The 24916-nt window shown below is 34.7% G+C and overlaps 3 protein-coding genes and 1 non-coding gene across 10 annotated transcripts; 1 reads left to right on the top strand and 3 right to left on the bottom strand.

Annotated features, from left to right (window-relative positions):
• The first annotated feature begins 2120 nt into the window (after window positions 1–2120).
• On the top strand, window positions 2121–10168 carry LOC113853753 (calmodulin-binding transcription activator 4). Of its 3 annotated transcripts, none has more exons than XM_027484344.1 (13): window positions 2121–2509; window positions 3154–3285; window positions 3417–3532; window positions 3989–4077; window positions 4346–4391; window positions 4686–5136; window positions 5987–6135; window positions 6258–6348; window positions 6434–6657; window positions 7046–7722; window positions 8476–9058; window positions 9218–9505; window positions 9725–10168. In XM_027484344.1, exons 1-13 carry the CDS (start codon window positions 2500–2502, stop codon window positions 9812–9814), a joined length of 2946 nt encoding a protein of 981 aa, XP_027340145.1. In that variant the 5' UTR covers window positions 2121–2499; the 3' UTR covers window positions 9815–10168. The 3 variants fall into 3 exon arrangements, with proteins under 3 accessions (XP_027340145.1, XP_027340146.1, XP_027340147.1); XM_027484345.1 differs by having other exon boundaries at window positions 2296–2509; window positions 2677–3285; XM_027484346.1 differs by lacking the exons at window positions 2121–2509; window positions 3154–3285 and having other exon boundaries at window positions 3298–3525.
• A 250-nt stretch (window positions 10169–10418) lies between these two features.
• Window positions 10419–13145, bottom strand: LOC113853756 (nuclear transport factor 2B-like). Its single transcript, XM_027484349.1, has 2 exons — window positions 12788–13145; window positions 10419–11127 (listed from the first exon to the last, which is right to left on the bottom strand). The coding sequence occupies exons 1-2, from the start codon at window positions 13082–13084 to the stop codon at window positions 11053–11055; spliced, it is 372 nt and encodes a 123-aa protein (XP_027340150.1). The 5' UTR covers window positions 13085–13145; the 3' UTR covers window positions 10419–11052.
• Window positions 13146–13674: 529 nt separating this feature from the next.
• TRNAS-UGA lies at window positions 13675–13756 on the bottom strand. Its single transcript has one exon. It is a non-coding gene; the product is annotated as a tRNA-Ser (tRNA).
• A 2669-nt stretch (window positions 13757–16425) lies between these two features.
• LOC113853752 (histidine kinase 3) lies at window positions 16426–23835 on the bottom strand. 5 transcript variants are annotated; one of them, XM_027484342.1, is made up of 12 exons: window positions 23511–23835; window positions 23280–23340; window positions 22481–22830; window positions 21975–22256; window positions 21380–21549; window positions 20825–21037; window positions 20308–20494; window positions 20170–20221; window positions 19839–20068; window positions 19638–19736; window positions 18276–19411; window positions 16426–17976 (listed from the first exon to the last, which is right to left on the bottom strand). In XM_027484342.1, the coding sequence occupies exons 3-12, from the start codon at window positions 22811–22813 to the stop codon at window positions 17742–17744; spliced, it is 2937 nt and encodes a 978-aa protein (XP_027340143.1). In that variant the 5' UTR covers window positions 22814–22830; window positions 23280–23340; window positions 23511–23835; the 3' UTR covers window positions 16426–17741. The 5 variants fall into 5 exon arrangements, 4 of the variants coding, with proteins under 4 accessions (XP_027340143.1, XP_027340144.1, XP_027340142.1 ...); XM_027484343.1 differs by lacking the exon at window positions 23280–23340 and having other exon boundaries at window positions 23511–23807; XM_027484341.1 differs by having other exon boundaries at window positions 22481–23117; window positions 23280–23807.
• Window positions 23836–24916: the final 1081 nt, after the last annotated feature.

Here is a 24916-nt window from a genome sequence, read left to right on the forward strand (position 1 = left end):
TAATGACTATTGTATAATATAATAATAGTGTTCAATATTATAATTCGAGAGATTATATCAACTTGGACAAACGATTGAGGCAGCTTCTATATGACTAAACATAAGATAAATGTTAATTTTAAAATAAGTTTAAGTAATTAATAATAATAATTTTTTAATAAATACTTAGTATATTTTATATATCTTTAATCTAATAATTATATTTTTCCTTAATTTCAAGAGTTTAATTATAAAAATAAATAGGAAATTGGAGGTGAATCTACTGCGTGTTTAGTATACGGCTTTTTTGGAGCTTGGAAGATGTTTCGTATTCCTCAATAATTAATAAAACATTAATCTTGTCAGTTTGATATATATAATATTTATTTAGTTTTAAAGGGAAAAAGCGAATAACTATTTATAATTAATCATTCATTTAAATTAAGGATTTTTATAAATATTAATAATTTTAAATAAATAATAAAAGTATTATTTAGATATACATTTTCTCATTAAAAATAGCATATTATCTAATTCAAATAAATGCAGGAGTTTGATCTTTCATTTAAAATTATAGAAAAAATTATCAATTGTTAAAAATAAAAATAACTAAAAAAACCTTTTCTTCATAAACTTAACTTGATAAACTCAGTCAGTCACTGCACTCTCCACACACGGTTTTAGCTTTAAAACTTCCACGGTATGAAGCTTTGGATAAATCTACACCTGTAATAATTCTATGCACATAAATACTAGTTTGTGTTCAAAAGTAAACAGTCATACCAATACTCTTTGCCCATTATTAAAATTACATTTAAAGTTAATTTAACAACAAACATATGTACGCTTTGTATAAAATATCAGCATTTACTGATCATGTGCAAGAATTTCTTTATGTCTTTCATATTTAGTTAGTTAGACTTTAAAGCAAGTTGCACTTTTTTTTTTACGAAGATAAACAGTAATTAAAAAGGTAGAAGTAGGAAACTATGAATGCAGAGTATAATATTAAAATGTGAACAATTAATTGATTGACAGCATCCATATTGGACATTTTTTCCACGTCTCACTTAGTATTATCATTTGTTATGGAAAATGTAGTTGGTTTGTTTTGGAAGATGGATAAGTCAATATCAACTCAAATGCCAACTACTATGAAGAACACTTGATGAATTCGCCTTCAACTCACATTCACACGGTACAATTTTGTCTTTTGTGTTTAATTATGACTAGGTCTTTCTTTCTCATTTTTGTCAAGTCTTGCCTTGTGATTTGATAATCATACATATTCTTATCCAGGTTGCCCAAGAAGTCACCCACTCATTCACACTTCTTTTTATTTCTTGAATTATAATTAATTATGACCAAAAACTTCGTCAATTTTAATTTTACTTCTGATATATATATGTATTCAACTTCAGTCTCCAAAAAATACCCAAAAAACAGATGCTTTTGGTTTCTAATAAAGAACTAAAATTACATACTTTTTATTAAATCAAAAATAAAAATAAGAAAAGATAAGAAAAGGATGTGACTTTCTGGGAAAGAAGTGTTTTCCTTTCGCTGTTTTCGCTAAAATCGACTCTTTAGTAAATGTTTTTCTGAAAATTACTTTTAACTACCGATAAAAAACGAAAACTTCTTCACGAAGCTTTTTAGAGTTGAATTGTAAGGAAATTTCCGCACGCAATAATCGTACTAGGGGCGATTTATAAATTTTGTGATGGAATTTGATTTTAATGTATTAGTTGCGTTCATTTTTTAAAAATATTAGTTAACTTCAATTATGGCACGTTATATAAATTAAAAAAAATACACAATCGAACTTTTGACCCACTGATCAGCCACTTAATAAGATCGAGTGTGTTCACTTTACACATCACTAAAAATGTCACCTAAAAATACCTTTGCTAATGTACACATTATTTATTTCATTAAATTAATAATAGGAATATTTAGAGACAGAGATAAATGAAGAGTAAAAATCATTTAGAATATTATTTTGATATTTATTTTATCTTTTTAAATTTCTTTAAATATTTAAAACGACAATTAATAATATCTATAAGCGTAAAGGTTGTCTACTGTACGTATTTTCGAAGAAAGGAGTATGTAATTGCATTCACTGCTTTGGAAAAATCAAACTTGCTCCAACTAGTAATAGTAAAGCTTTTGCTATATAGACATTTAAAAATCTGTAAACAAATTAAAAACGTGAGAAGAGTGGTGTAGAATAAACTTTCTTATAGCTGGTGGTCTTGGTCGTGATTAATAGAAGAACGTTGAAGCTTAATTCTCATTCTCAACCCCAACAAACGCCAACTGTGTCTGTGTGTTTTCTGCTTTTGCGATTTTCTTTCTCCCATTCTTCATCACTTTTGGAGCTTCGAGCCGACCAATCCGTGTTTTTATTTTCACTAGTTATAGAACGCACCGCATCAAATCTAGCAACCTCTACAGCTTCAAAAATGCAATCTGTGCAGTTCTACTTCTAGCTTTTTATTCTCCGGAATTAACACCATGACACCTGGTAAACGTGTTTACTTTCTCTTAATGATGTTATTATGATTATTATTATTATTATTATCATCATTATTATTATGTCTTCTTTTGAAAAATAAAAAAGAAAAGAAAATTGGGGTGATTTGGTGCGATGTACAGTGAACTGAATTGAATTTGACTTGGTTTGATTTGTAGAGTGGGTAGTTGAAGTGAACTGCATCAATTGGGGCTTTGTGTGTGTGCAGTATTATTACCTTTTCTGCGATTGATGCTTTAAATAGGGACCATGTGGATTTTGGAATCTCTTATCTGTTTTTAGAGTCGGTGAAAATCAAACACTCGCACCGGGAGTAAAGGGTTTTTAGATTATTCTCTGTAACTTTCTTTTTTAACAATTTTATTTAATTTACTCAATTATTTTGCTCCAATTAGCACATTCTGCTTCCAAAGGATGTGGAATATTGGAATAATTGATTGGGAATGTATAGACAGAAAAGTTTAAGTTGTTAGTTACGTTGTGCAGTTCTGATTAATGCCTAAAGGGGATTCTTTATTTTCTGCAACTGTCGCCATTTCAACTAATTCTTTTACTGTAAAGAGGGAGAAAAGAAAGCAATGATGATGACGATGATGATGGGAAGGCTTTTGAATTATTTATTGTTGTGCTCTCAGGTTACGACTACGATATTAATGATCTTCATCAAGAAGCTCAAGCCAGATGGCTGAAGCCTGCAGAAGTGATGTACATTTTACAGAATCATGAAAAGTTCCAGTTCACCCAAGAGCCCCCACAACAGCCCACAAGTAACATCCTTGCTCTCTTTATCCATTTGATGATAGAAACAAAAAATGACAGCCTTTGCCATTCCCGTTTGTTTCTTTGGAATGACTGTATATTGGTGATTTTTAACATTATTAATTGATCTTCTTAACAGATGGATCCCTGTTTCTGTTTAACAAAAGAGTCCTGCGTTTTTTCCGTAAAGATGGTCATAACTGGCGCAAGAAAAGAGACGGAAGAACTGTGGGAGAAGCACATGAACGGTTGAAGGTGCATTACTAGTGTCTATGGTGTTGTGTTTGCTAGTTGTTCATGAAATAGGATAACTTATTAACACATGTTTAGAGGGGGTCTCAGTTGTAGAAAGGCATCATATGAGTATATATGTAAGAGGAAAATTCGTTGGCTCTCCTGAATTGTTGGGAAAAAAAATATATATTCAAAACTTTGATAGATATCTCAAACATGGTGAGTGGTGACAGTTGGTATTATTAAAAAATATATAAAATTCCTCATTGGAAGTTTCATTTTGAATTGTATTTCCTAGCCCAAACTCTGTGCTTCTAAGATGCTTTTGAAATAACCGATTTCTTCTCAGCAGTACTCTTTTAAAACGTTATTCACTTATTGTTACTTTATTTATGAGTCTAGGCCAACATTTGTTTTTGCAATGTTATTCCATATACTGACTTCATCTATCTGAATGATCATACTCTGAGTGACTAGGTTGGAAATGTTGAAGCCCTAAATTGTTACTATGCACATGGAGAGCAGAACCCTAATTTCCAGAGGCGGAGTTATTGGATGTTGGATCCGTGAGTAAATTTAACTATTAGCTAACTGCATTACCATGTACTATTATGACCGCATGTTGTCTTGTATCTTTCAAAAGAAATATGCAAATTTTGGGAAAAAGTCATTTTCAAGATAACTGAATGTTAAAAGAATTACCAAGATTAAATTGTCACAGACTTTGAAACACAATCAGCCTTCAATGTACATAACTGTTTGTGAGACATGTTTGTATATATGTTATTGTAGCAGTTATTCATAATCACTCATTATGCTATTGTTTAATGACAGGGCATATGAGCATATTGTTCTTGTGCATTATAGAGACACAAGCGAGGTGAGTCTAATGAAGCTTCAATATTTAATTCTCTAAGATAAGGGCTACTGATAATAGAAAATTAGTGATCATTCCTTAGATTTACAATGCCCTGTTGCTTCGCACTAATTATTTTACTTTCTAATGACCTTGGGTCTCAAATGAAGATTTACTTTTATCTTCTCTTGAATCATTTTTGGTATCTTGGATGGAAATTATTTGATCATATTCTGTTATTCACCATGTGCATAGCAAAATTGTTGTGCAGCCCATCTTTGAGTTCCTCATTACTGTTTTTGCATTCTCATGTTGTAGGGAAGGAACAGTTCTGGAGCTGGCGCACAATTGTCGCCAGGTTCCTCCTCTGTGTTTAGTCAGAGTCCTAGCCCATATTCTACTCAGAATCCAGGGTCAATGTCCATGCTTGGTGATTCATATGAACCTTATCAGAGTTTCTCCAGTCCTGGATCAGCAGAAGTTACCTCTGATGCGTTCATTCTAAACAATGGAATGGGTCACTTGGATGGAACAGATGCAGAATCAGGAACCTCAACTGAACTGGAGGTTACTCAAGCTTTGCGCCGATTGGAGGAGCAGTTAAGTTTGAACAAGGACAAGTTTGAAGATATTGCTGCCTTCAGCAATAAGCATGAAACTGCTCATGATTCAGACCCTCAGCAAAATCCAGGAGTGATCAGCAAGCAAGAGCAATCTGCATCTTTCTCCAGACCAGATGATCAGGGGATGTTTTATAATGGAAGGCAAGGTAAATTTGACAATCTTGATCTGTTGAGAACACATGCTTATATCAGTGAAATATGTGAGTCCTTAATTTATACTGTTTTAATGTGTTCACATACAGACATTTCTTCTACTCATCTAATTATGCTTGTCGCATCTTTCACCTGCACAGCTAGTTTTATGTAATTTGCTTACTGAAATTTATGCTTGCTTGTTTAAATTAAGTCGCTCACAACTATCATGTAGCCGCTGATCTTCTTGTTTGGGTCTCTGTTTAATCTCTCTCACAGAAACCCAATTCCACAATTGTTATATGCTGGTTGTCTCTCTTATTGTAATCAGAGCATAGCACAGAGGGTGGTGATTTTTAACCCAAACTAGGACTCCTAATCAAACATGGAAAGTACTAAATTTAAGGAAAAATACTAAAACAACCTCAAAACATACTTAAACAATGGAGTTTGGGTTTAAAGTTGGGCTCAACAGCGTGGTTGCTACGTGCAAGCTCAAGAGAAACTGTCTGTTTATATCATATAGTCCCTGTAACTCTACCTAGATAAAAAGTTGCGGTTGTTTAAAGTTAACTTGTCTACTCGGGATTTATTGGTTGCACTTTTGGGCTTTTATACCACCTGCTCTAGGAACTTATTTGTTACAATTGTGGCCAAAGGTTTACTTGTCAAATTATTGTAACTCTTTGACCGAAGTTTTTCCTTATCAGTCAGTTATTCAACCCTCAACTTTTTTTAAAATTTTCATATTTTGAATTTCAAGTGAAATTCAGCTCTTTGTAGTTTGTTTTCTCTTCATTATGAAAACATTGACTGGAAAGAGAGGAAAGTAAAAGATGCTATAAGTGGTGTATATTCTTATAGGTGATGGTGGTGAATGTTATCATGAATTAATAGACCATGGTTGCCCTGGTCGAAATGAAAAGGCTGTATGGACAGAGGTGCTGGAATCATGTAAGTCCTCATCCACAAACAAGTTACCACGGAAAAATCTATACATGCTAGATGGAAATGTAAGTACTGCTTGGACATATTTCATAGATTCATATAATTTCGCAATTTATGTTAGCTCATACAACAAAATGATCTTTTTCTTGTGTTTTGCAATTCTTAAACTGTTTGATACTTAAAGCAGGAAAATTCACCATCTCCTTTGAGAAGGGAAGAAGTTGCCAATCAGGAAAACAGTAACTGGCTAAACTTCAACAGCAATAATGCTGAAAACTGTATGATTTACTTTCACCTGATTAACTTAACAATAATTTTGGCACTTTGGAGTTCCTTTAACTTGATTCCACTCCCATGTTACAGCCATTTTCTCACTACCTCAAGGCATTGGTGGAGTCAAGTTTCCTCAATATTCTTCTATGGTAGAAACACAAGAAATTAATTCTGACTACTATGCAACATTGTTTGACCAAAGCCAAATTGGAGCACCTCTGGATTCAGATTCAAGCTTGACTGTTGCACAAAAACAGAAATTTACTATTAAAGCGGTCTCCCCAGAATGGGGTTATGCCACTGAAACTACCAAGGTTTGTGCTTTTCAAGGTTAACTCTGCAGTAGTTGGTGGTATCTTCCGAATGTCAAAACTACCCATTCTTTTGATTAATAACTATTGGTGCTTCTACCTGATCTAGGTTCTTGAAGAGCTTTAGACTTCATACTTTGTTGAAATCTATATAAATTGCTTGAGGTAATTGTGGTGTAAAGCAGTTATATATAAAGCCCGGTCTATTTATAAATATTTAGGTTAGGGAAATATTGTTCAAAACTTCTAACTTGTGACTTTGGACATTTAAGACCTAACTAGTTGGGACATATGTATCTCGTCTCCTTTTTTTCAACTTTCTTATCTTAAAATGAATATGTAATGTTGATTCTGTCCAAATTTGATTCCTAAAGCTCTATATTCTGCATAGGTCATCATTGTTGGATCTTTTCTCTGTCATCCCTCAGATTCTGCCTGGGCCTGCATGTTTGGTGATGTTGAAGTTCCTGTTGAGATAATTCAGGATGGTGTAATTTGTTGTGAAGCTCCATCTCACCTTATTGGAAAGGTTACTCTGTGCATTACCTCTGGAAACCGGCAGTCCTGCAGTGAAGTCAGAGAGTTTGAATATCGCAATAAGACCAATAGTTGCACCCACTGTACTCAATTGGAAACAGAACCCACTAGAAGTCCAGAAGAGCTGTTATTACTTGTTCGGTTAGGACAGATGCTTCTTTCTGCATCAACTGAAAAGGATGACAGCATAGATTCTAGAATTCCTCTCATAAAACAGAAAGCTGATGATGATTCTTGGAGCCATATAATAGAGGCGCTTCTATTTGGCAGCGGAACCTCATCTGGTGCTATGGATTGGCTTCTTGAAGAGCTTTTAAAGGATAAGATGGAACTGTGGCTTTCTTGCAGATCCCAGGAAAAAGATGAAGAGACAGGCTGTTCTTTGTCCAAGAAAGAACAGGGTATTATTCATATGGTTGCTGGGTTGGGCTTTGAATGGGCCTTGAACCCTATTCTCAGTTGTGGAGTGAATATAAATTTCCGTGACATCAATGGGTGGACTGCTCTTCATTGGGCTGCACGTTTTGGAAGGTAATCTAAAACTCTAGAGTACTTGCTACTTTGTTGACTGATTTATTTAGTTTTGGTGAAAGATGTTAATATTGTTATACAAGGCAAGACTTATGCAATAAAGATAGGAAAGTATACATACTTAAAATTTTCAACGAACAAAATTTGCTTGATAAAATCTATATATAAATCCTTGTTATTTTTTTCCCCTGGGAGAAGAGAAGAGATGGAAGGAAAGATAACAAGGAGAAAGAAAGGAGAATAAATTACCTGATCTCTTATTGAAGGCATAAAACACTTAAATGAAAGCCAACAGATATGATAAGGGTTTTCAATATTCAAGTCTGAAAATTAAACTTAAAATTATATCAAATATACTGCAATTTCAATTTCTAAAATTAACAAAATCCCTGTAGGTTAAGTTTGTTGGCAGTTTGCAGTGCCAAGTCAGGCAGTCAAATGTAGAAATTGATGACAACAGAGAATATAAAACTTACCACTTTTAGCAGCAAGGATTACTTCTCGTATCAGAAATTACTTGGCTTGGTTCAATAATTGTTGAACACGTATATAATGCCTAATCAATCGAAGCAAATGCTGACTTTTATATCTAATTGAAAAAAATATTTCTTCATTCAGTCATCTGCCAGAACTGATGATCATATCAAGAATAGTCAATAATAGTCGTGTTTCTTTGCAAACCATTGTATAAATTATGTTCCATTTACAGTATTCTGGAGGTTATTTTATTGAAGTGTTCCTTATTCAACGTAGGGAAAAAATGGTTGCTTCACTTATAGCTTCTGGAGCATCTGCTGGGGCTGTGACAGATCCTAGTGCACATGATCCAATTGGTAAAACGGCTGCATCTATTGCAGCCAGCAGTGGGCACAAGGGACTGGCAGGGTATCTTTCAGAGGTAGCAGTAACAAGCCATCTGTCATCTCTTACATTGGAAGAGAGTGAGCTATCTAAAAGTTCTGCTGAGCTTCAAGCGGATATTACGGTTAGTAGTGTCTCCAAGGAAAATCTCACTGCCAGTGAGGATCAGACTTCGCTCAAAGATACCTTGGCTGCTATTAGAAATATAACTCAGGCAGCTGCACGGATACAAGCTGCTTTCCGCTCTCATTCATTTAGAAAACAAAGAGCGAGAGAAGCAGTTGCTGGTATAGATAGATATGGTATGAGTGCAGGTGGTACTGGTAACATTCCAGAGCTTTCTGCTATGTCAAAACTTGTCTTTCGGAATGCACGTGATTATAATTCAGCTGCCTTATCAATTCAGAAGAAATATCGAGGATGGAAAGGTCGCAAAGATTTCTTAGCATTGCGCCAAAAAGTAGTGAAGATACAGGTAATAGAATTTAACTTTACAGTTTGACTGGAACAAAATAAATTCCAGGAGCTATATAAAAAGAGTTATACGCAAGCTTGTAGATGCACGTGCACGTGCATACTTTGAATCTTCAACGGCATTTTATCAACCTAAGTTATTTCTAATTTATTTGGGCAGGCTCATGTGAGGGGTTACCAGGTTAGGAAGCACTACAAGGTAATATGGGCAGTTGGAATTTTGGACAAGGTTGTGCTACGATGGAGAAGAAAAGGAACTGGTTTACGAGGTTTCAGACAAGAGATGGACATTAATGAAAATGAAGATGAAGACATTCTTAAGGTGTTCCGAAAACAGAAAGTGGATGTAGAAATTGAAGAGGCTGTTTCACGGGTGCTGTCCATGGTTGACTCCCCGGATGCTCGTGAGCAATATCATCGCATGCTTGAGAAATATCGTCAAGCTAAGGTTAATTACTCTAAAAGCGAAAAACCAAGTTTGTCTTTTTATCAGAGCTGTCAATATCTCTATAGCACCCATTAGTTTGCCACTTTTGCATGAGGCTTCCAGGACATTTTACTCTTGAGAGTCATAAGACAAAACAGTGACCATCACCCATTCTGACCTTAGTTCGGAGTGCAATTGTTTTGTGCGCTGGCAATGCATAACCTGTCAAATCTTTTGCAGGCTGAACGTGCGGGTACGAGTGAAGAAGCATCATCAACTTCTATAGGAGGCGCTTTGAATATGGAAGATGATTTTTATCAATTTCCATAAGAGCAACGCTAGCCTTGCTAATCTTCGTTCTTTGAATGGTCAATTTCTGGCGTCACCAATTAGCTGACTTATTAGTTCGTATACAGTGTAGATTAGTATAATGGCGATGAGCTTTTTTACTTGTAAAATATGAAATGGTCTTGGATGCAAGTAGGGTGCGGTTTTCAATTTAATTGGCTTAGATATAGGATCATTGGAAGATATGTTGTAAACATATGCATCATTGTCGGCTTATGTAGTTTTTTTTTTTATGATTGTATTAGAAACTGCTCTTATTGTTGTTAAAGCATCATAGTTGCTAATCCACAAGCAATGCTCAAGCCCAAGGGTGTCCGAACACACAAAGGGTCCCAAGTTAGAAAGTATCAAAGTGGCTTCCGTTCTCGTTTCTCTTTCCTTGTTTATGCCGAATTTGGTTAGTTTGCTTGACAGCCATGGCTGGAACAGATTTGATCACACAATTATGTCGTTGGCATCACCATCAAATGCACATAAAATGACATGGCAGGAGATATCACCATTTATATTGCCAGCCTGTATAAGTTTTAACATTCCACTTCGGCATCGTCTCTTCACGGCTATAAATCATGAATTTGAAAATGCAACTTAAAAATCACTCAGAGTTCAACTTAATTTCTCAAAATCACAACGAAACCTCCCTGAACCTCAAGTAAATGACTATTTTGCAATTATATGTTATTATGCTAGCAAAGTCAATATAATTATTACCCTTTAGTCCCCATTCTAACCAGAATCGTTACATAGCAAATCTACAGTTAATATCGTTTTCCCGGGGAGAGGTGACCAAGAAAGACAGCATAGTGTTAAATACTGAACGAAAATGAAACTTGTTCCTTGTGCAGCTCAGAACAGTCAATCCATTGCAAGCTTAGTCTTGCTGATCTTAAGAGAACAAAACAAACCTTCATTCGCAACCAAATACAAAGTAAATATTATGATAAGCAGCATAAACTAATTTGTAGAGGTAACTGGATCAAGTTGCTTGGATCCATGAAGTTTTTAATCTCCAATAACCGGTAATCTTTTAACAATTTATCCTTGAAGGCTTTTTTTAACCAGTCAAACACAAAATTCTTACACAAAAGGCACAATTAAGCGTTCAACACAACCATCCAAAAAGAACCCATTTTTCAATTTCAAATGTCCAATCAGAAACTGTGAAACAGCTATAGGTAAACTTCTTTGGCCTTTCAGGTCACATATTTGATGGTCTATCTTCATGCATAGTTCAAACGGAATATGTCATTCAACACATAATAGCTTCCCTGCGGTGTTGGTATCAAATGGAACATCTGGAAACAGAGTGACAAATTTAGTCATCGCCATAATTAGATATACAGTCAATGAGAAGACAGCAAAGCAAGATGAGAGATAGAAAGAGAGAGATGAAATGTCCACCAAAATACAATAAATGTTTCTACATTAAGGAAAAAAGAACATATACAATTACTAGTATAAGAGCAATGTACACATGTATAGCAAGGGCCAATAAAAATACGGAAGTAAAAGTGCAATTAAAATTCCATCACAACATTAACATTATTATAAAGAATAAAAACAAAAAAAATGTAAGTATAAATTTTCAAATTGCAATCCCATGAAATATTTTCTTATCTTATTCTATGTAATCAAAACGACCTTCATCTATTCCCACAAATTGGATCCCTTTCTTTGACTACAAAGACGACCCCTGAAAGATTATTAATGAAAACCAATCCATTCATGATTTATTTAATAGAGCCATCCCATCCATTAAAATTTCTAACAGAACTATTCAATCCATCTTGGTTTTTAACTTTTTTTAAGGTCCTTAAATTTATTAACAGAGAGAGCCAGTTCTTAAGGAAGAGGTCGCAGCAATTTTGCAGGTCTCCTACTGGCAAGGATCATTGCTCAACTTCCACATAAACTTCAAGATGTTTACTTTAACATCTGTGACTAGCTGCCAAGTTCCAGTTGTCTGTTCTGGTAATGATCTTTGCTTTTATTCTTTAAAGAGCAAAATTTTCAGTAGGGAGAGTGATATTTAAAGCTGGATCAAGACATAAGATTATGAGAATGCACTCCGCTTATAGAGGTTGAAAATTCATCAAAATTGAAGCCTCTAGAGCAATTGTTGAGCAACTCCATCGACTCCTTGTGAAAAGAATGGGAAAAAGCCAAACTTTCAGTGATTGAAGATGACACCACGTCAACTACTACAAAAATGGTAGGGTAAAAGGAGCTGTTTTGAAGGATTCCACAGGCCAAAAAATTGAATTCTGAATGAAGCCAGGTCGCAATTTGGAAGAGGGGAATTTTGAATAACCTACCCCAGCACCGATAAAGAAAAGTGCAAGCAAATTGATATTGACGAAAGCACCACGAAGTCACGAACAGCCGTTGATAAGAGCATACGTCGAGGGAGGTTGAGATCATGAAGCATTTCCCAAACGTCAAAATGAACTTTTCCCCCTTGTTGACAGGGTGGTCTAAGGCATAATGCTTAGTGACGCGAGGCCAAGTTACGTTTGGTACAATCCATAACCATCCAAAAAATAACTCTGATCCAATTTATTAACACAGTTTCTAAAAATCATTACGATAAACGAACAGATAATTATGTTGCTTCTCTCTACTCTAAACATACCTTGAGATTTCGAATCACATCCTAACCATTATTTCCGATCAATTGGCAATTCATGCAAACACTATGATTTGATTTGATTTGATTTGATAACATTCCTAACTCGTCCTTCACCTCATCATCATAGACTCTAACGTCAATAATATTAACAATAAACTAAATCCTCCTTACAGTTAACAATTTAGGTCTTCCTTTTAGCCAAAGAAATCTACATTTTACACGCCCCTCTCTTAAGCCAACTCCAAGTAAAGGAGCCAAATCAGCAACAAGGAATCAGAAGACGCATTGAATTTTATCGTAAACCCTAAGAGGAAGTTGGAAGGTACCTGGCTGAACTTGAGAGCGTGCTGTTCGCCGGCGAGTTGGAGATTGCCACTGACGAAGACAAGCATGCCGGCGTTGACGCCGGAGGGTTGACAATCGACCGTGGAGATGGAGTGATGCGATTGTTGGAAAGGAAGCGAAGTGAGTTTGGCAACGATGTTGGAAGCGCCTTGGATCTTCTGGCCTTCGAAGGTGAGCATAGAACCTTCTTGATAGAGGTTCGCTAATCCTGGGCGGTTGTTATCGAAGGTGGAGTAGTAGTGCTCCACGAATGCCTTCGCCACTGTGTCTGGATCCATCTCTCTCTCTCACTCTCTCTCTCTCTCTCTCCCTATTTATTTTTTATATATATTCATCTTCAAACAAGGTCGCGTGTTTATTACGTTTAAGAACAACCCACTTCTTATTCACATTATTCATTAACGATTAAACTTATCTCAATTACAATGTAATTATAACTATTATCAACGTGAAAAAGTTTTATTAGGAAGAAAATTATTACTCTATTTTATATAAAAATTATGTATATAAAGTGATGATAAAAAAATATATATCACTGTGTTCACCCTTAAAGAGAACTAAAGAAATTATGTATATAATTTAAAGGTATTTTTGAAGAATCAAAGTGGTGACCAAAAAATTTAAAAGTAACTTATAAACCAAAAATAAATAAAAATCTAAGCGCTAATATAATAGATCGTTTGATGGTCTTTTATAAAATTGAAGTATTTCCATCAAGAAAAGCAAGAGCCTGTTTTATATATGCTGTCATGTATTGTTAACCTTTCAATAAAGTTTTTGTATTAGTAATTAAAGATATACATACACTGATAAATTAAGAGAAAAAAAATTACGTAATAATATATTTATAAAAACAACAAGAAAAAGTCGTCGACAGCAGGGTTCGAACCTGCGCGGGCGAAGCCCAAAAGATTTCAAGTCTGTCTCCTTAACCACTCGGACATATCAACGAGGCTGATATCTACGTTTCCTTTTACTTTTAAACTGAAATTGTTTTTCAATGCCAAATTTAGTCTCTCAACTTTTAATTATTATGATCAAATCATTCGATTAAATTTTATTTATATAAAACCTTTTTTCATTTTTTATTCAAATAATTAGATGTGTAGAATTAATTTAATACAAAAAAGCTAAATAGTTCAAAATCATCAAATTTAAAAGGAATATATATGATGTGAAATATTTAAAGAGCATTTTGCGTTTGACTTAATTGGTAGAAACTTCTGTTGTCATTTAAAGTGCTTAAGAAAGCATATAATAAATAATTTTATTAGAATCAATACCCAATGAAATTCTTGAATTTTTTTTTTTACTCGATTTAATTCTTAAAAAATGGTTACAAAATAGTCTCTCAAAATTATAAATGGGAGATTTTAAATCATTTTATTTATTGAACGTAAGGAAAAAAAAGTATCGTATTTATAATTTCTAGAAACTAAAACAGTTGCTTTTTTTTTTTAAGGATTAAAGCGTCTGCTGCATTTTTTTAGCGGATCAATTTAGGCATCCATCTATCTTATGATTTGCATTGAAAATTCTATTTTTGCTCGTTAAATCAAGTCTGACCCTAATAAAAATAAACCCAAATTATTTAATAAGTTCAGTTTATAAAAAAGCTTGGTTTTAGATGTGTTCAGTTTTAGTTTTACTTATTGTTTCTTTTTCAAAGTTTTGCCATGTTATTCTTACAAAACCATGTAATTACATGGGAATCGTAAACTGTTATTCGAATTGCTAGAAATTAATACTACATATAATATTATATATTATTATTTATTTATTTAATACTATTATTGTTTTATACGTAGATATCTTAAAAATACACTCATATAAAGCATCCTCACTCTAGTACTGAAAACATTTTCATGGTGATGAATTTACGAGTAAAGTGTTTTTTTTTTTCCCTTGTCTTGGCTAAGAACCTAAGGTGAATAAAAAAAGGACATTTCTTAAGAAGAATTGACTCTTCAAAACTAAGTATCCTTGTTGAAAGACAACTGTATGGAATGTTGTTTGCCAAAATAAATAAATATGGTCGCAGATAAAACAAAGACTCTATTGCGAAACTTTAGCGACATTTTTTTTGGGTTGTTTTTAGATTTGAACTTCTGTATTCAAGAACGATTATGCAGTTTGCTTTTGGCTTTGTTTGTTTTATAAGTGAAAATTTTTAATTCTCACATTTTATGGTTTAAATAAAGTATATAATTTAATTTATATACATCTTAATTTTGATGGTTTAAAATTAATTTTACTTGACTTCAAATTAAATGGGCACTCATGCGTTGGAAGCAAGTTCCTTTGATTGTGCCATGAATACAAGTGTTGGCATTACATGGTACAGCAGATAAACAAGCATATCCACGCCAATAATACGTATTTACTAAACTGGTGGAAAAATTTATTGTGAAACTGAGGGTACCAACGGAACCCCACATTTGATATCTGAAATGTGCAAGTCTTGTCTACCCAACAATCAAGTACCTTATAATTAATATCCAATTAAAACTACATCTGCTTTGGCATCAGCTTTCAAATAAGCAAATTGCTTAAAAGTTTTTGTATACTCTATCTAATTGGTCCTCAAATCCACTATGAATAAAGATAAAGATAAAGCTGAATAAGATTTCTTAAACAGAGAAGGTTGTCTTGTTTCCTAGTTATAACGCATGGTCTACAATGATTAATGACTTTTATCCAAAGATGCAAAAAGTTACTACTGGGTGTTTTATGTTGTACAAGTCCCCTGCCAATACGGTGAAATCTCCTGCTGGAGAAGGAAAAGGTACAGGATATGATAATTACTGTAGAATTAAAAGCTTATGAGTTCTGATTTGGAAAAAATTCAATGTAAACTATCTGTTGTTACAGTGTATGTACTCAATTTCCAAGAAAAGTGATGGGTTTGTATCTTCCCCCAGTTATTTATCGAATTTCAAACTTATGAGTCGTATATGCATTGCCATGCAGTTTAAAATAACTTGCATTGAAAATCTTGGTAAATATAAGTTGAGTAAAAAAAGAGGTTTTACGTTGTCTAATATTAGAGAAGTTGATCAGTATATAAGAATATTGTCCTACCATTCATTGCTTTAAGATTTTAAATGAATACGGTGAATTAATCTAATTGTGTTTATTTATTCCTTAAATCATAGTGAATATTTTCTCTTGAAAACTATGATGTTCTTTTTAGTTCTTTTAATTATTTTGCATCTTTCTCAGATTATAATATATTTTCACTATTTTATCAACTATTAATTTTATGTTTGTTTTTTTTCTTATGACTTGTTCGTATCTTAAAAAATTGCCCTATTAGTTTCTTAAAAAAATCTTATCAGCTAATCCCATTTTAAAGAAACAATTATGATCAAGCTAATAAAAAATGCATCTTTTCTGGATTTTTCTATTAGAATTTTTTAAAAGTATTTTCATTTTGTTTTATACGTATTTCTTAGTATTACAAAAATATAAGCCAAGCTAATATCCAAAAGTGTTTGCACATTAGTAATACGTTTTTATCAGTAAATTTTAAAAACATTTATTTTTGTTATTAACTTAAAAAAAAAGTTACCAATATAAACTTGTTCCTATTATTTTTGTAATAAATTGAATATGTTACGAACAGACAAATGTGGACCAGCCATTTATTAGCCATGTAGTAGTTGGCGTTAGGAGATAGTATACATTAAAACCCCCAGAAGATAAACATTGTAGCAAAACAAGACTCGATACTTCTTCTCCAAGGACAAAACACGTCTGTTCCTAATTTAGAAGGACCATATAGCAATTTGTATGTAAAGCATTAAGATGTGTGACCATATAATAACACCAGGTTAGTTTAACAGTGTATTAGAGAGAGTAAATTACTAACATACCTATAGTCATTATTAATCTGTTGTGCCATGCCAGGTCCATGATGGTCCATTTCTACTAAGTACATGTTAAATTCCACCGATGTAACATTTGGGCATCATAATTTGAGAACATTAGCTTGTAAATTGACTATTGAGATTCAAATTGTAAAAGGAATCATTTCATGACATGTCAAGGCAAAGCAACGAGCGAAAGGAAATCCAGAAGCAGAAATGTACAAATCGGCCAAAAAATGGTGGATCACTCAAACACTACAGTATAATGTATCAGTTACATGTTTCAAAGCCGAATTCCAGCACTGTTAAGCTCAAAAGGAAGCCAACCAAGCTGCTGAAGGTACTCATCAATCACCATCTTTATTGTGAGTCATATACAAGATTGATGGTGCACTAGCTCCCATTGTTGCCAAGAAGCTAATTTCCTTTCCTTCACCTGAATCAAGCCCTTGTGATACATGCATCATCAATACACATAAAATGTAACGTGCCTAATGCCTAGGCTAGATTACTATAAGTTGTATTATTACATACACAAGGATGAGACTCCAGAACCTGCATTATAATACACTAGTCTTCTAATCAGCCTCCATCATTGTGGATGAGAAGAGAGACTGACTTTACAAGGAAGAATCAAAGGGTTTTGGTACCCCTTAACAACCAATTAAAACTCAATTGCAACCAATTAAACTTGGCTCCTATGTACACTCCCTGCCACAAAAACAATATTTTAAACTGGGGGACCTTCAAACAGCAGAAAATACAAGATAGGTCAAAAAGGTAGAATGAACCATTTCTGAATTTCTACAATATTTTTTTGTTTCCCCTTTCTTCCATCCATCATTTTTCTTTCTGATGAGATAGATAAACATTCTTCGGTCTCTAATGAAATCCATCAAACTTTGAGGTGGAGAAATACTAAAACAAGCACTGGCTGTTAAAATAGGATACTTACTCTCAGGAGACATCTGAACCTATTTATCCACTTTCAGAGTGCCCTGGAGTACAGACAGCTATGCTTCCATTATCATAACCCTTTGGTTTGGATCAGCACTGTATTTTCTTTTCAAGATGACTGGAAAAACCGTGAAACTTCTCTATAGAGCTGTTCAGCTTCAAATGGTTTTGAAACATATCCATCCATGCCATTCTTTAGGCATTTCTCATGTGTAGCTTGGAATACATCCGCAGTCATGGCTAAAATGGGCACATGCCAGTTTGAAATATTCTTAAACTCATCCATAGATGCTTCTCTGTTCACACTATCTTCCATCTTCCTAATTTGCACTGTAGCTTCAAAACTGTTGAAAAGAATTGCTATTAGCAATTTGTAACACAATGATAATTGTAATTTTTGAAGTAGAAGTACATAAATTAATACTTTAAATAATATTTTTTTATTTAGAATTGTAAAATGAATTGTGGTATTGCTGTGGCAAGAAGTTAGCCTCAAAATGCTTCGTATCCTTAACATACATGAATCTTGTTTCACAAATCTTTGTAGCAAAAATTACTCTCGTCTATGTTTAAGTAGAAATTTAAAATATTACTCCAAATGATAAATTATAAGATTTTGAAAGTATTCAACTTGCATACATACCCGTCCATTTCTGGCATTTGAATATCCATGAAACAGGCATCAAACTGATGTGGTGGCGTCAATGAAGAGATGGCCTCTTTTCCACTGCTAACACAAACCACGTCTGCCCCATACTTCTTCAAAGCACCAGCAGCTACTGCACGGTTCACACTATTGTCATCTACAATTAGAATTTTCCTGCCCCCAAGAAGATGGCGAAGAGATAAACTTTGAAGCTCTCGATTTCGAGGAGTTCCCTTGTTCCGGACACCCATGGCTCGCTGTAGTGATGCAGCAAGCATGCTTGCTCTCAGAGGCTTCGTGATGACAGTAGGATTATGAACACCCAAGTTTACACTACTTGCTTTAAAAGAACTACTAGAATTAACAAGAATGAACAGCTTTGGAGGAACCCCATGATCAACTTCCCTTGTGCTATTGACAAAGTGAGATGACAAGCCTAAATCTCTATCCCAGACCTCCTGCTCAATCAGGACCATATTAATAACTATACTCCCATTGCTTATGGTTGACAAAGCTTGGTTTAAATCTGAAACCATTTCAACATGAATGCCAAGCCGTTGGATGTGATATCTAGAAACTTTTGTTCTAACAGGTCTTGGATCAATAATCAATGCAGTCATCCCCTCAAATTCTGAAGATGCAGCCTGAGGTTGGTTGTTTATTTGCTGAATTTTACACTCATTTGAACTGCGGTGTCCATTGGTGAAGACAGCAGTAAAAGTGAATGTGGATCCAACCTTGGGTATGCTTACAAATCCAATTTCCCCATTCATGAGGCCAACCAAACACTTGCTAATGCTTAGGCCAATACCTGTTCCCCCATGCTTTCGGGAGATGGATGGACCTACCTGCATGAATGGAGTGAAGATGAGGGGCTGGGCTTCCAGAGGAATACCTTCACCTGTATCCTCAACAGACACAATCAAACTGACAAGATCATTTGAGGAGGATGAGAAAGAACCAAGAGGTCCCTCTTGACTGAAAGCCTTGAATCCTTCCCAGCTCCGGCGATTATCTGCTGCAGGGGAACCACTCAAGGTATTTTCTGAGTTGGATTCTCTGTCAACCTCTATTGAATGGACAACCTCCTCAACAAGATGGATAGTGACAAAAATATGTCCTTTGTCGGTGAACTGCCAAACAAATACAAGATCAGTTTTAATGGTACTTTCTAGAAATACACATCAATTTTGCTCTACTGATAGTCATTCTTGGCAAGAACACTAATAGAAATTATTTTCATTCCATGAAACTATGATGACAGTAGTATGCATATAAGGTAAGGAGGATGTAGGACGGGGGAAGATCTCTACATAAATTTCATTATACATAATGTTCTTCTCTCTACTATAGACTTACCTTGATTGAGTTACCCATGAGATTGGTAATAATTTGTCGAAATCTTCCTCGATCACCTATTAGCAATTCTGGAACCTGATCCGACACATACACTGCCAACTGTACTTTCCAAAAAAAAATCATGAAAAACTATTAACTATAATTAGAATATGAACATTTTGAAAATTCCATCACAATAACAATAGACAAGAGGTATATTACCTCTACTCCTTTTCCTTGAGACTTCTCAGAAAATAGTGACAATACATCATCCAAAATTGACCGTAAGTCAAAGAGCACAGACTCAAGCTCTAGCCTACCAAATTCAATCTTTGCCTGGTCCAAAACCTCATTTATAAGTGAAACAAGAGTTTTTCCACTTTCCTGTGCAGTCCTGACATATTCCTGTTGGGTTACATCTAGATCTGTGTCCATAAGCATATGCAGCATCCCTGAAAATCCAATTTAGAGCAGGGTCATGGCTTAAGAAGCTCTTTTTGTGGATTGTATAAACATTGGACGTGGTAGACTATACCATAGTCAGACGACTCACCTAAGACACCATTCATTGGTGTTCTGATCTCATGTGAAACAGTAGCAAGAAACTGCAGTTACAATTGATTATGCCCACATGATCAGTGCAAGTTAAGCCAAAACAAGAAGTTAAATAAATAAATTGAAAAAATCTTACCTGGGATTTTGCAATATCAGCTGCCTCAGCTCGTTTCTTAAGCTCCTTCATCTTTCGGCAATCATCTTCTACTTTGGCAATTCGATTCACAGTAGCATGGAAAATATGTCCAACAAGGAGTGCAATAACAAGGATGCCAATTGAAGTAGTTATTGCCAACCATGGCCATGGTGGTTTCTGCTTGAACCTGGGTAAGCATCAAACTTGAATTTTATGAATAGTTCAAGTCCATGACAACTTGCACATTTTAATCATTGTAATGTATTTTAATTAATTTAGACTGGGTGATCCCAAAAAAAAAGTGTGACAACTAGACATAGAAGAACTCTAAACTACGCATTGCTAACAGCAAAATCACAATATTGTAAAGTTAATGAAGTATTAAATCATATGACATTAATACACCTCTGTTAAATATATCTTCTACCAATTTTAAGGTGGCACTGCTATTCGCACAAACCATGTCGAGCATTTAGGAGGACAGGGATATTAAACTCCTTCTGTAGAATGCTCTCACCTGCAGTGCATCTCATGCTTCCTAAAAGGATCTCCAAAGTTAAGAGTGCTGACGTGATAGAACACATCCCCTGACTCATTTGTGCCATACATGGGAATTGGATGAGTATGATTTGTCGTATCGTACACATTAACAATTACAGTTTGCTTGCTAGCAAGTTGCTGAAGTAATTTCTCCACTAATGACTCAACATCAAAGACTCCCCCTAGATACCTGCACAAAAGTAGTGAAGACATCAAAATGCTACTCTCTTTAACCGTGTTCATGATATTTTTTTCCTTTTTCCCATCAGCTTTACCGAATTTAAAAGTAGATTTGTAACTTCTAATTATCAAAATGGAAGAGCCAAATTATTATTCACCCTTCTTACATTAATAGTATTTGTGAATCTCCTCAGCTCAAAATTTGAATACAGTGATTAGTTTCTTAGTATACTAGTTACTTCGTAACTTTAGATAACCCAAAGAGAATAAGCCAAATTATATGAATGACTAGAAAATGTAAAGAAAAAATCAATGAATGTCAGATGCAACAAATTTCAAAATTTAGGCACACCCATCAGCTGCTTGAATCCTTTCATTTGGGGTTGCATTTGATGGAAGATCTCTCTTGTACACAGCAAATGTCAGGATAACCCCTAGACGATTTGTTTTGAGCAGCCTGAAGGGCGCAGTTAACACTCCTTTGCCTGATTCTCTTGCACGCAGCACGTTTTCACGGTCCTCCTGTTGATGAACAAGTGAATAACAGTGACGACTGTAAATTCCAAATAAATTGCCATAGATTTCAGATATCAAACATGAACAGCCTGTATCAATTGATATTCACAAAAATAGAGTATACTATTCTCCTTTAAGAGCAGTCCCATCAGGACAGGCAAGAGAAAGGAAGAGCAAGGGTACAAAACAACAATCTGGGAGAGTAGATACTTTTCCTCCCAAAATATTTTCCCAAAACATAATGAATGACCACTAAAAGACCAATCAAAAACCATACAACCAGGAATCAAGAGCTCAGAACAGATGGGTTAAAATTATCATCAGAATATCTAAGTATATTTTATAGCATTTTCACAATTTTCATAATTAACAATTTATTATTCAGACGCGCTCCACATAAAATTTCACTAGAATCTGTAACAGAAACCTACCTTTCCAGAAAGCACATTAACAGAAATCACATGTGCAATTGTATCCTGTGCAAAGATGACAGGAGCATATTCTTCATGAATGGGGGATGGCTCCAATGCCTCTGGGGCGTAATCGTCCTTATGAACTGGGTTCTGCTCCAGAGTATCCATCCTCTTTATAGTCCAACCTTGTTGCTTTTCAAATTGTTCCCTTTCAGAATGGAGCACCCTTACAGCATATGCAACACCACTCGTAAGAGGCCTCTCAAAAGCAGTTCTTTCAGTGTACCTAGCAAAAGTATTCTGCAAGTTTTGAAAGTTAGACCGATATGCATAGATGAGATTAAAGATCGAAGGTTTAAAGAATTTGGGATCTTTTCTAAGTTATCCAAATTTAGCAATTAAGACGACAAGATATCTTGGTGCATAATAAACAAAGACTTAAAGTAGAAGGTGAGCCAACATAATTAATCACTTGCAGGGAGGAATTAAGACCTGATTTGCAAGATTAAAACAAAGCTTAGTACCTGATCGATGGCTGAGGGGTTCTTCGCATGGTGGAAGGTTGAGATCAGAATGGACATGGCTTGGATATGGTTCATACTCACATTAAACTGATCCTGAAGCATCCTAGCCCTTTCATCACACATGCTAGCCAAAGTTTCTTTCCTCTTATCAGTAGCTTGTAGGCTCATGTAGCAGAAGATCCACAAAGATACTATGGTCCAACCCACTACCCATGTCAGCAAAAGCTTTCTCCCCAACGCCCTCTTCACTATCTTGGACCCAATATACTGATAGTACTGTTGGTGGATTTTGCAACCCTGCCCTGAGATCTTCTCCCACCATTTGAGCCACATCTTGCCACCACCACCACCTGGAAAACCCATCTTGGTGTCTATTATTCCACCACTGCTAAAGAACCAGTTAAGGTAAACGACAGACACAACCCAGCAACATAACACCAAAAGTAGATGCCCCACTTTTAGACCAAACCCAACTACATGGAGCAAACTCATCAACAACAGTAACCAACACAAGTTAAAAACAAACAGTTCCAAGAGGTTGTGGGTGTGAACTCTATCTGATTCCAGGTAGGCTTGTGTTGTGAGAGGAGAGAGAGAACCACTGTTGAATCCACAGAATCCCCCACAAGGCTAACCCCTAATCACTAAAATGTTTTAGACTTGTGAAAGAAGCAAATTCAAGAAATAAAAGAAGAACAACAACACAGACCCAATTCCTAAAATCACTTAGGTTGCAGTGGGAGAAATAAAAAAAAAAAAGACAATAATGATAAAAATAAAAAATAAAAACAGATGTGACCTTGATAAGATGCTGTCTTATCCACCCCAATAGCTTAAAATTCAGGAAATGCAAACGAACACTGAAATTTGAGGCAGATAAGAAATTCAAATACCCTTAAGAAAAAGAATAAAAGAATCACAAGATTCTGGGTTTCTAATTCTAAACAGAAATTGATACTTGTTATTATCTTGTCAGCTAGCAGCAGCTACCAACCAAGACGCAGAACAAAAGGAGGGGCCAAAACTAAACCTTCAAAAGATTCGATTTTTATTATCACTCAGCAAAGAAACTCTTGCTTCCACTTCATGACCCTAAAACCAAACAGCAACTACATAAGCACGTGAGTGTGTGGAAGGCTTGGCTCTCCCCAGCAGAGTTTTTTTTTTTTTTTTTAAATTCCTTTTTAGAAGCTGTACACTGTAAAAAGATAATTAAAGACAAGAATGAAGGTGCTTCCGTCTCAAAAGAACGAGTTCATGGAACTGAGATAAGAGAAATTGGGAAGGAAAGATGATAAGAACATGGCATAAGAGCACAAATGTTTTCAATATTATAGGAGGGCATTATCTCTTTCCAAACTATCCACTCAAAAAAACATTATTTTAACCAGATGATTATTGATTATTGAAATAATAAAAAAGTTTAATGTATATTTTTAAACATAATAATAAAATAGAGGGCAGAAAAGGCATAGTTCCACTGAGCAGAAATCACAGCCTTTGTTAACTTTGGTTTGCTTTGTGTTCACATCCCTATCCGTCCATGCCAGTAGACAACTTCTTCACGCTAAGTCGTTAGCTCTGTGCGGGCGTGTGTTTGTTTAGCTGTACTTTGTGTTTCCAAAAGTACCCCTGCATGGAACAAAAATTTCAATAATAGGCACAACCCTTTTTCTGCCCTATGGCATTAGATACCCCGTACTTTATCAAAATTGCCATCGGAGTCAAAAGAGTAGGTAGAATTCTAGTAGTGATTAGAACCTCTCAAGGTGTTATTATCTTTTTTCCTTCTTCTTCCCTTGGAATCTCTCTCCACTGTTTCATTTTGTTAATCTTTACATTACACCTCTAACTTTACGCTCATTTCAGACACTAAACTCAAAGTACCCTACTCTACCGGTTTCCTCTCCATATATTTAATCGTTCCAATTCAAGTATGGGAACATAGTGAGAGAATTTAGGCCATTTGTCACTTAATTGGAACTTGTTCCCTTTCTTTTCTAAGATAGCTCCGGTAGTTTTAACATTTTGAGTAATTCAAACCATTTTAAAATATATTTTTGTCTTATAATCATGTTAATAATAAGAATATTTTAGACAAACAGCGAGAATAGATACTTTTACTAATAAAATTATATTTATCTAATACATATTTACAAACCTAACAATTTGACGCCAAATCTAGCATACTATTGTTATACCACCAAAAGAACTTAATTAAATAGCTTGTTTGGTTAACAAAATAAAAAGATAGGAGAATTGAAAACTTGAGGGAAGGAATCTCCTCCAATTACATGTAAATGTAAATGAAAGTGGTCTAAAATATGCCTGGAAGACTCAAGCACGAAAATCATAAAGAAAAATAGAAGCTTGGAGTATTACTATTAACCTATGTATAAAATGTTTAGTACATAAATACAGGGGTGAGAAAGAGGT

Source organism: Abrus precatorius, unplaced genomic scaffold (genome assembly GCF_003935025.1).
Source record: "Abrus precatorius isolate BTA unplaced genomic scaffold, Abrus_2018 Scaffold11, whole genome shotgun sequence".
NCBI lineage: Eukaryota > Viridiplantae > Streptophyta > Magnoliopsida > Fabales > Fabaceae > Abrus > Abrus precatorius.

Excerpts from the sequence above, each read along its gene's own strand:
- LOC113853753 (XM_027484344.1), top strand. Across the intron at positions 6,658-7,045 it reads ATGCCACTGAAACTACCAAG|GTCATCATTGTTGGATCTTT; the intron begins GTTTGTGCTTTT and ends TATTCTGCATAG. Across the intron at positions 9,506-9,724 it reads AGAAATATCGTCAAGCTAAG|GCTGAACGTGCGGGTACGAG; the intron begins GTTAATTACTCT and ends AATCTTTTGCAG.
- LOC113853756 (XM_027484349.1), bottom strand. The coding sequence starts at position 13,084 with ATGGATCCAGACACAGTGGCGAAGGCATTCGTGGAGCACTACTACTCC. Across the intron at positions 11,128-12,787 it reads ACGCTCTCAAGTTCAGCCAG|ATGTTCCATTTGATACCAAC; the intron begins GTACCTTCCAAC and ends CTCTGTTTCCAG.
- LOC113853752 (XM_027484341.1), bottom strand. The coding sequence starts at position 22,972 with ATGAGTTTGCTCCATGTAGTTGGGTTTGGTCTAAAAGTGGGGCATCTA. Across the intron at positions 20,495-20,824 it reads AAGCATGAGATGCACTGCAG|GTTCAAGCAGAAACCACCAT; the intron begins GTGAGAGCATTC and ends ATGCTTACCCAG. Across the intron at positions 19,412-19,637 it reads TCATGGGTAACTCAATCAAG|TTCACCGACAAAGGACATAT; the intron begins GTAAGTCTATAG and ends TTTGTTTGGCAG.